The 11,105-nt window shown below is 47.9% G+C and overlaps 1 protein-coding gene across 1 annotated transcript in view; it reads left to right on the forward strand.

The window, feature by feature from the left end:
* CRY2 (cryptochrome circadian regulator 2) overlaps positions 1–10,433 on the forward strand; it is a 31,180-nt gene extending 20,747 nt beyond the window's left edge. The window contains 8 exon segments of the mRNA XM_005302233.4: positions 1,940–2,028; positions 3,437–3,577; positions 4,185–4,496; positions 5,304–5,455; positions 5,620–5,822; positions 6,340–6,429; positions 7,637–7,778; positions 8,329–10,433. Of these exon segments, the coding sequence (XP_005302290.3) occupies positions 1,940–2,028; positions 3,437–3,577; positions 4,185–4,496; positions 5,304–5,455; positions 5,620–5,822; positions 6,340–6,429; positions 7,637–7,776 (1,127 nt within the window). The 3' untranslated portion in view covers positions 7,777–7,778; positions 8,329–10,433.
* The last annotated feature ends 672 nt before the right edge of the window (positions 10,434–11,105 follow it).

Raw genomic sequence — 11,105 nt, forward strand, 5'->3', positions numbered from 1 at the left:
TTACTATTTGTCCTGTCTTCAGTGGACATGGAGAGTAACTGATCACGGTCCTCTTTTATAACAGCCCTTAACAGGACTGTTATCTGGTCCCTACTCAGTCTCCTTTTCTCAAGGCTAAAAGTGCCCAGTTTCTTAACCTTTTCTCATAGGTCAGGTTTTCTAAATCTCTTATCATTTTTGTCACTCTCCTCTGGAGTCTTTCCAATTTGTCCACATCTTTCCTAAAGTGTGGCACCCCGAATTGGACACAGTACTGCAGCTGAGGCCTAACCAGTGCCAAATAGAGCAGGAAAGTTACTTCCTGTGTCTTACATATAGCACTTCTGTTACTACACCCCCACAATGATGTTAGCCTTTTTCACAGCAGCATCACATTGACTCGTATTCAGTTTGTGATCCACTGTAATCCCAGGTTCCTTTCAGCTGTACCACCACCTAGCCAATTATTTTCCAGTTTATAGTTGTGCATTTGATTTTTTTCCCTTCCTAAGTGAAGTACTTTGCACTTGTCTTTAGTGAATGTCATTTTATTGCTTTCAGGCCAATCTCAAAGGTCGCTGTGAATTCTCATCCTGTCTTCCAAAGTGCTTGCAATCCTTCCCAGCTTGGTGTTTTATAAGCATACTCTCCACTCCATTATCTACGTCATTAATGAAAATATTGAATAGTGACGGACTGCAGTGGGATCCCACTAGATATGCTCTCGCAGTTTGACAGTGAACCATTAATAACTGCTCTTTGAATATGGTCTTTCAACCAGCTGTGAACCCACCTGATAGTAATTTCATCTAAACCATATTTCCTTACTTTGCTTATGAGAATATCTTTTGGGGCTGTCAAAAGTCTTAAAAAATAAGACCCATCACATCCACTGCTTCCCTGCTATCCACTAAGCAAGTAACCTTGTCTAAGAAGGAAATTAGGTTAGTTTGGCATGATTTGTTCTTGACAACTTCATGCTACCTATTCCTTATAATGGTGTTATCCTCCAGGTGCTTACAAATTGATTGTTTAATAATTTGTTTCAGTATCTTTCCATGTAACAGTTAGGCTGACTGATTTATAATTCCCCAGGTCCTCTTTTTAAAGACAGGTAACTATGTTTGCCCTTCTCCAGTCTTCTGGGACCTCACCCGACCTGCAGGAGTTCTCAAAGATAATTGCTAATGGTTCTGAGATTGCTTCAGCTAGTTCCTTAAGTACCTTGATGAATTTCATCAGGTCCTGCCAACTTGAATATATCTAACTTATCTCAGTATTCTTTAACCTGTTCTCTATTCTGGTTTACGTTTCTTTCCCCTTGTTGTTAATATTAATTGTGTTGAGTTATCTGTTCCCCATTAATCCTTTTTAGTGAAGACTGACGCAAAATAGGCATTAAACCTTTCAGCTTTCTTGATGTCATCAGTTGTTTGCTCTCCTTCCCTGCTAAGTTGAGGACCTACGCTTGGTCTATCTCTTGCTCTTACTGCATTTAAAGAACTTCATTTTGTTGCATTTTATGGCCCTTGCTAGATTTAACTCATTTTATGCCTTAGCTTTTCTCATTGTCAATACCTTCAACTGTTTGGACCCATATAATCCATCTGAATTAATACAACATGCCCCCTGCTGGCTGATCTCTTTATCATTGATACTGAGCCTGATAGAGGATGCAGTAGATGACCACTCTGCATTGATAGGGTTTGTGTATGAATGATGGTGGGGTGCCCCAAGAATGCTGACTGGAGAACTTAATTTGGGGACAGGCTTCATACTGGGGTGTCAGAGCAGTCATGCTTGCTTTGCTGTAGAAGGATCAGAGCAGCAACAATAAACCAAATATTCAGAGCACTCAGGAGCCATCTTTTTCAAGTCTGATACTGTTGCTGCTGGAGCCCTGCTGGGCCCTTTGCATAGTGTTGGCTTCCAGCCTTACCACCCTGTTTGTTCCTCTCAGGTTTCCCCACAGATGGTCTTGCCCCAGCAGTTTGGAAAGGAGGGGAGACCGAGGCCTTGGCCCGGCTGGATAAGCATTTGGAAAGAAAGGTAACCAACCCACTTTAACTCAGAAAATGGTATTTTCTGCATGCTGAGGCCTCTGGCTAAGAAATATTAACGCTGGTTGTCACCCTTGTTTCTGTTGCTTGTAGCAGCAGACACAGCTCTGTGTTGAAGGGAATGCCTCTGTAGGACCCAGGCTGTGTGGGGCTTAGGGAATGTTCCCTCCCCACTTCTAGGCTTCAAACGACCCAAACTGAAGTGGAAGTTCATTGATGTACATGCACTTGGGGTGGAATGCACTCACCAAGCAATCCTGGTGTTGCAGTGCCCTTGGAGCATGAAGGGTGTTGAGCCCCATTCTCTCTGGGATAGCATAGATGAAGAGAGCCTTCTACCAAAGTACAGTGCTGGCTGCAGACTGCCTTCCACCTCCTTTTTAATCTTCACTTGGAGACATTTGTGCAGGTGCATTAACAGGACAAGTGCAAACAGCCAGGCTTTTCCCAGGCAGGGCATGTGAGGACTGTTAATACGACATATGCCATTACAATGTGTGGCTCAAGGTATAGCATATCTAGACACTTTCTGTTGACCCTGTTCTCTTTATTGTTTCACACAAAGTAAATAACAATAAGAACAGGAGTATTAGGTGTTACTAGTAACAATACAAGATAATATTACTCAGACAGAAATGACTGAGTTGTCTCTTTAATGCTAACCTTTCTTAATGGTAGTCTTGCAGTTCACAACTTGCATGCTGCATTGGGGGGAAATAAAACTTCAGTGTAATATTCTGCAGGTAGTGCTGAATCTCAGCTTTATGTAATTGCAGGCTGCCATGTTCAATGATAGTCTTTCCTCCTGGAGTCACCTGCTGCATATGTCAGGGAGACCGTTAAGATCTCTCCTCATGCAGCTCAGAGTTGGATGTAGACCTCTACCTCGATATAACGCCGTCCTCAGGAGCCAAAAAAATCTTACCGCGTTATAGGTGAAACCGCGTTATATCGAACTTGCTTTGATCCACCGGAGTGTGCAGCCCCGCCCCCCCGGAGCACTGCTTTACTGCGTTGTATCCGAATTCGTGTTATATCATGTCCCGTTATATCGAGGTAGCAGTGTACCTGAAGTACTAGGATGTACCTTTAGGAGGTCCTAGGCCCAGACCTACGCTGCGGACAAGAGCTAATAGCCGCCTCCCAGATCAGCATGACTAGATCAAATTCCCTTTAAATGGGAAGTGATTTGTGTGCCTCTCACTGCTGTGGGAGTGCTGGAATATCCAGCTTGAAACATCTCCAACAAATGGATGAAGCCAGTTTAGTAGGGATACTGTCAGAGAAATGTAAGGGGCTTTAATGAACCTACTGGCGATAGTTGTGTCCCTGCCCAGCAGCCTACTCCTTGAACTACTGCATTTCTGAAACCCATTCTCTTTCCCAAATGCTCCTAGGCTTGGGTTGCAAACTATGAAAGGCCAAGGATGAACGCTAACTCGCTGCTGGCGAGCCCCACTGGGCTCAGTCCCTACCTGCGCTTCGGCTGCTTGTCCTGCCGCTTGTTCTACTACCGCCTCTGGGAGCTGTATAAAAAGGTGAGAAAACGGGGATGAGAGGGTGGGGGATTCCTCCAGAGCAGGCAAGCCAGGGACCAGGCTGGTTCTGAGGACAGGGGTTGTGTTTAATTCTCTTGCAGTTCTGTCATATTCCATTGTTTCTGACTCAAGAAGCTGTAGATTGACATTCCCTCCTTCCCCCTGCCTCTCGCTCTTCTGGCTATGAAGCAGTGCTCAGCTCTTTAAATATAGTTGCCCCTCCTGGGGGAAACTTACAAAAATGGGGGGACTCTTGTAGACCTAATTAGTAGATTTTAAAAGTAGCTATCTGGATTCTCAAGCCTGAGCCCTCATAATCATTAGTTCTAGGTTGGCTCTAGTGCTTGTCCTCTTGTTCTGGACAGATCAGTCCCTTCAGTATATCAGACTACATTAAAGACAGGTGCTTTCTGCCCCAGTGAGTCTGGTTTCTGGTAAAGGACTGTTCAGAGAATAGCTCCACAGCTCCAAATGTTACTAGCAGTCTTGGTCCCTGAGCGGGAATTACCTGTAGTGATGGGGCAGAGGGAGGGTTGAGCTGAGCTGCCCAGGTGCAGGAGCTGGGAAAGGCTAATATCTCTTTGCCCCTGCTTCTCCTCTTCTACAGGTGAAGCGTAACAATACACCACCACTCTCACTATATGGGCAGCTTCTCTGGCGGGAATTTTTCTATACGGCAGCCACCAACAATCCCAAATTTGACCGCATGGAGGGGAACCCAATCTGCATCCAGATCCCCTGGGACAGGAATCCTGAAGCCTTGGCAAAATGGGCAGAGGGCAAGACAGGCTTCCCTTGGATTGATGCTATCATGACCCAACTGAAACAAGAAGGCTGGATTCACCACCTGGCCAGGCATGCTGTGGCCTGCTTCCTGACCAGGGGTGACCTCTGGATCAGCTGGGAGTCTGGAGTCAGGGTAAGTCGGGCATTTCCAGAATTAGGCAACAGAGCATGGGGAGTGCAAAATCCTGTTGGTACATTCTGCTGGGATGACAGTACTGTCCTAGCAATCATGGAGTAATGTGGAAGAGAGGATGATCTAGCTGGCTTTGCTTTGGTCACGAGCCTAGCTTTTTCTGCCTAGTTCAATTCAGTCCTAAAAGCGATGATGGGATAGTCTGCAGTTACCTAAGTAAATGTAAATGGGACCCATTGGTTAATATGGGCTGTTGTTAAAAAGTGCCCCCAGCCCAAGTGGAGGCAGAGGTATCCCTGCCCCGAGGGGCTGAAACTCTGATAGACGGTTGAAGTTGGAATACACAACTCCTAGGAACCAAATTGGACAGGAATTCAGTGGGTTATTACTAATCTCCTGCTTCCACTCAGAGTGGGGAATGGATAATGTGAGGCCTAGAAGCAAAAACCCTTATTTACTTTTGATTGTTCTGCTACACAACTGCTCTATTCTGCATACTTACATTACACTTCCAAGTTTAGGGTTGGTGTCCAAATCTTGCAGTAGAACTGTACAGCAGAGTCCAAAGCAGTAGGAGCTCACCGGTAGTGTCTGAAAACCTGACCAGACAGGGCTTCTCATTGGAAATGATGGAGATGTAAGGAAGCATGGTCTGGTGTCTGCATTACTGCTCCTGTTCCAGTTACCAAGATCTGTTTCCTGACAACCTGATATTTAGCCTCAGATACTATCTTCTAGTGTTCCCTGCTACTGGGTCTTTCCCTTGGAGGTTGGTTCCCTCAACATCTTTCCCTCTGATTGCTGCAGGTGTTTGATGAGCTATTGCTGGATGCAGATTTCAGCGTGAACGCCGGCAGCTGGATGTGGCTTTCGTGCAGTGCTTTTTTCCAGCAGTTCTTCCACTGCTACTGCCCTGTGGGTTTTGGGCGCCGCACAGATCCCAGTGGTGACTATGTGAGGTGAGTAATATGGGTGGGTGCTTCCCACATACCTCCTAGCATGCCAGTGACACACAGCTGCACAATCTGCCTGCCTGGGTGGCTAACTTGTTGCTTATCCCATACTTGTGAACTCTTTGTGGCTGTACTCTGAATAAGATGTCATCTCTTTATATGTGCTGCAGGCGGTATTTGCCCAAGTTAAAGGGCTTCCCCTCACGGTACATCTATGAGCCATGGAATGCCCCCGAGTCAGTGCAGAAGGCAGCCAAGTGCATCATTGGGGTGGACTACCCCAAACCCATGGTGAACCATGCAGAGACCAGCCGGCTAAACATTGAACGCATGAAACAGATCTACCAGCAGCTGTCACGCTACAGGGGCCTCTGTAAGTACAAGACATTGTGAGACACTTGCTTCATTGTGAACTTTAACCCTGTATCAGCTGAAGGAGATAAGATGGTTGGGATGGGAGGGGGATTCACAATACAGCAAATGGCAGCTGTGTGCCTGACCAGCCCTTTGCAGGAGGAAGTGGCTTCTGCCAAAAGTTTCTCTAAAGATACATGTTTTCCCTGGGAATGCAGACCATGAGCACCTCCGTATGGCAAGCTGTGGAGGTTGGCAATAGCTCTCAGGTAACTGAAATTGGGAAAGGAGCCTATTGGGGACCAGAAACCCTGTGCTTCGCTCCTAAAGCCCATGCATAAGATCCCAATGAGAAGGGATCATGGGGGCCAGGACCTGGGTCCCCAGCAAGCACTGTACCAACTGAGCTTTAAACACAGCTTGTCTTTCATCAACACGTGCACCACTAGGTGTTTGCACCCAGGGCGTTCTGAGCTCCCCATGAAAAGCAAGAGCCTGTTCCTCAGTGGAAGTCTCAGTGATCGTTCTCTTCCCAGGTTTGTTGGCCTCCGTCCCTTCCTGTGTGGAAGATCTCAGTAGTCCAGTCACAGACCCAATGTCAGGCCAGGGCAGCAGCACCAGTACAGGTGAGCAGGAGTTGTTGGTAAATTACCTAGACAAGTTAATGGGCACTTGGAGCCCATAACTGGAAGGTTACTTCAGCAAGGAACAGGTGTGTGGGGGGGTAGAATGGTAGAATGGGCAATTTTCGCAGGGGGGGGGGGGGCACTCCACGATTTTTGGTAAGTCGTCACAAGCCGCACATTTCTACTATATTAATGGAGGGGGTAAGGGGACCTGGGAGGGACTTTGGGTGCAGGAGGGAGCTCCAGGCTGGTGCAGAGTGTTGAAGTGCAGGAGGGGGTGTGACGTGCAGGCACTGGCCAGGAGGCGCTTACCACAGGCGGCTCCTGGCCGGCAATGCAGCAGGGTGCTCAAGCAGGCTGCCTGTAAGTCATGGCCCCCATGCTGCTCGCGGAAGCGGCTGCGGCCAGCTGCTTCTGGCATGTCTCTGCGCACTCCTTGCGGGGAGGGAGGCAGCGGGTCTCTGTGCGCTGCCTCTGCCTGCAAGCACCGCTCCTGCAGCTCCCATTGGCCGGCTTCCAGCCAATGGGAGCTGTGAGGACAGTGTTGGGTTGGGGGCAGTGCACGGAGCCACCTCCACCAGGGGTGCGCAGAGATGTTAGCAGCAGCTGGCCGCTTCTGGGAGCGGTGTGGGGGCACAGCAGACAGGCAGCGTGCCTGAGCGCCCCGCTGCGCCACGGGACTTTTAGAGGCCTGGACTCAGATCGCAAGGGGGTAGAGGAGGCCAGACAGAAATGTTAGATGGGCCGGATACAGCCCACGGGCTGTGTTTTGCCTGCCCCAGTATAGATCTTATTCACTTTCATTTAGACTTGCTGGGAATTCCCAAGAGAGCTCTTCCTAAAAGGCCCACAGAACTGTAGTCAGCGATTCTTTCTGGCATCATGTACTACAGTTCCATGGAACCTGTCTAGACACACAGGACATGGAGGGGTGGGGAGATGGAAATAATTTTTCTATAAAACTAGCCCTTTACTAGAGCAGGAAGACTGTAGTGATTGTCCTGGGCTGGAGTTGTTGAGATTCAGTATCCTGTCTGTTAAACATTGGTGTCCAAAAAAAAAGTGGGGGGAGGTTGTGGCTGCACTTCCCGTTGCTTTGGCATTGTAGGCTCTCCTTTTTTCCCTGCTGTCTCGGCACATAGGTGTCTAAAGCAGTAAATGTGAGAAGCCACAGGAAATGTTAGTGACTCTCCTCTCCCTCTTGTAGTGCAGAGGCTGTTGCATTGTGGCCAGACCTCTCCAAAGCGTAAACATGAGGGAGTGGAGGAGCTGTGCACTGAAGAGCTGTACAAACGAGCCAAAGTGACGGGTCTGCACATTTCAGAGATCCCCAGCAAGAACTTGTGAACGTGAGTAGCCCCATGATCTTGCTCTGGGATAATTGTAGGGCTGTGGCCATCCTCAGTTGTTTCTTGACAGTTGGTGGTGCCCAACTTTAAGTGCTGTCAGTTTAAATCCTAAACTGTTTTACTGTGGTTTGATGGCCCCACAATACTACCAAGTAACTTCTAGTGGGTCTCCTGTCTTATATTCATGTTGCTATATTGCTTGGCAAGGTTCTAGTTTAGCTGGCCAGCAGAGGGCAGCAGCATTGCTAATTTAGCAAACACAGATTGCTTTTAACTTATGAACCTGTTCTGCAGGGTTTTGCTCCCTTCTCACAGGAACCAGCTGTCCAACATAATCTGTGAAGACAGCCTGGTTCCAATCTGCTCCAAAAGTTGCAGGCTGGGAGGGAGAGCAGCACATCTTTGTGGGGGCAAGATGCTGTTCCTCATACTCCATTTGAAATGCTCCTGACACTGCTGTTGGAGAGAAGCTGACTGTGTGTGTTCTGTTCTAGCTTGAGTTCTGCAAAGAGGACTGATACCTAAATGCTTCTTTTTTCTTTTCCTGCAGCCAGAGATGGGAGAATCACAAGGGAAGAGTTGGGGTGCTGAAGTGTTCGCCACAGCAGTGGAGGGGTGCTGCTTCCAGAGGGATCAGAACTTTTGACCAACAGCTGAAAATGTGGGGTGTCCGTGTGAATGTGTAATTCTGGTGGCTGCCACACAGAGATATTGCATCACTTGTGCTTGAGTACGTTTTGGCTCATTGGCATACAGAAGCCCTGGGACCTAAACCTGTCTCTTCTCAGCCAAACCTGGAATCTGCCCAGATTGGAAGGGGGAAGAGTTTTCCATTCACTCCCAGGTGTAACTTTCCTTCCCATTTGTTTCATGCACTGGTCCATTTGCTGCCTAATTACAGGGAACAGCATCTGCATGTCAGAAGAAATATTCAGCCTTCCTATTAAATGGCAGGCAGTGAATTGTCTGTTGCTCCAAAACAGGCCAATTCTCCTGTCTGCATAACAGGGTGCTCCCCAAGGCATCAAGGAGGCATCTGTTTGAACAACTCCAGTATCAAAGCATGTTGAAATGTGCACCTGTATGAGACAGTCAGCAAAGTATTGGCATTGGGAAAAGGATGAAGCTGTAATAATGGGACAGCAGTAACCATGATCACCCTCCCTGGACCAGGGAGCCTTTTAAGATTCATTGAGCAAATAACATTCATACTGGTGCCTGATCATGACCCTGGCCAGTCTCCAAATGGGGCAGATGCCTAGAATAGGCAGTTGAACGCAGGCTTTTGCCTCTAGGGGTCATCTTGAGAGGAAATTTCAAGAGAAGGGTGACTCTTCTGAAAATAAGCCTATGACTTGATCATAGGTGAAGCTTTCTCCCAGAAATTTGCTCCTCTGAGTAGCAGAGAAAGCTACACCTGGTGGGGAAAACCATTCTGGCCATACTGGGCTCTGGACTCTACCCTTCCTGCACTTTTTGCTTCCTTAAGAAGCCACCCTTTCAAACAAAGAGTGAGCAATGTCCAGTGTGGAGCCTGTGCAGTGTCTGATGTGGAGTGACTATACCACTAGAATGAGGCTGGGCTGTTGGGCAGCTCCTATAAGCGAGTCTTCCTTGGGCTCCATAGCCCATTCTTTGTGGATGTCCGCTCCCCTTCCTGTAGGTTGCAGTGCATTTGCATCTGTGTGTTTGGTTTCTGCATTGTGTAACCCTATGGCCATGTACCCTGCACAGCATCCTTCCCCAACACCTGCATTCAGTGCTTTGTATTCTAACCTGACAGCTTTGTAGGACATACAGACTGTTAACCATACATCCCCTGGTCTTGTTCTGTATTTCATGCTCTGTTTCAATAGGGTGCTCACAGGCCCTCAGGCTGCCTCCCCAGATGATGGGTGGAATAGAGTAGAGGAGCCTCTGTTTCTGCAGCCTTCATAAGGAATTGTCTCCAGTAGCTGTTCTTGGCACTACATATTTATTCAGTCTGAAACCCCTACTTGGCACAGACATAGCCCCTAGCCAAAACAGCTGCTTAGATTCACATATAGCCTCACCTACTAACATCCTGCTCCCTTACTGTGACAGTGGAAGACCATAGTTTCCCATCTTGAATAGATTTGGGTTCAATGTTGGGACCCTCGTAAATGACGCTGGGGTTACAAGTATCCACTGATTCAGGAGCATATGAAAGGTTTACAATATGGGGAGGTGGGGCAGTTGTATCAGAACCAAGAGTTAGTTTATTAAACAGCAGATAAATAATCTTTCCTGCTTACTAACACTAGGGCATTGACCCCAGATTTCCTTTTCCAGTGGAATCTATTGACCAGGTTTTCCAAGCAAACAGTGAGTTACCCCCCTGACCTTGTTTTGGTGTCTATTTTTCCAGACTAATCTCTTCTAGAGAGGATTTAGAAATAACACAGTAAACCAGCATAGCTGGGGTTTGTCTCCAAATCTACCCAGAGGGGCCCCTATAGTCTAGTAGCTGTAGCGATTAGGGGAAGGAGAGACCCCTGTCCTCTGCTGCAGAGAGAAGGGGAAAGAAATGCACTTTGTACACTTAGAATTTAGAAATTGTGACTTCTGTCATATGGAAGGTTTCATGGTTGTCTGTAAATATGACATTGTTTTATAAATGTCTTTAACCCTCTACTTACTGTGTTTTCACTTATTTCAAGTGAGTCAGGTGTCGGTTGGAGGGACTTTCTGTGTCGGGGCAGAAAGTCTTCAAGTAGCCTGTTGCAAAGCTTCGTGGATGTCAGGGGAGGGGAATGTGTGCTGTTCTCCTCCCAGTCATCCCCAGTATTTGTATTCTTGCAGCCAGAGCACCCACAGTTGGCTAGGTGCGGTCCATACAAGACAGAACCTGCTTTGAAGAGCTCTCAATCTGAGAAGATATAAATGTGAAGGGAGAAGAGAGGCAAAGTACACAGTTTATTTTAGGTCTTGATGAGTGTAGTGACTTTTTCAGACAGTCTTAGAGGGTATTCCACGTGGAGAGAGTGGCATGGGAAGAATAGAGACAGGGCCATCCTTACCCATACCCAAAGTACGCAGCTGCATAGGGCACCAAGAAATTTTGGGGCATCAAATTTCCTGGTGCTGCTCCAGTCCCTGCTCCGCCTCTTCCCCATGGCCCCTGCCCTGCCCCAGCCCCACCCCTTCCCAAAGCTCCAGCCCCACCCCTTCCTGCCCCTAAGGAGTGCAGCAGGGCTGGGCCTGCACTCACCAGTGATGGTAAGTGCAGGGCCCAGCCCCAACTGCGCTGCCAGTGAGTGCTGGGGGGCTGTTCCCCTGTGCCCCCCAAACCAGTCCCCCCATGGA

This window comes from Chrysemys picta, chromosome 4 (genome assembly GCF_011386835.1).
Source record: "Chrysemys picta bellii isolate R12L10 chromosome 4, ASM1138683v2, whole genome shotgun sequence".
Classification (NCBI taxonomy): Eukaryota; Metazoa; Chordata; order Testudines; family Emydidae; genus Chrysemys; species Chrysemys picta.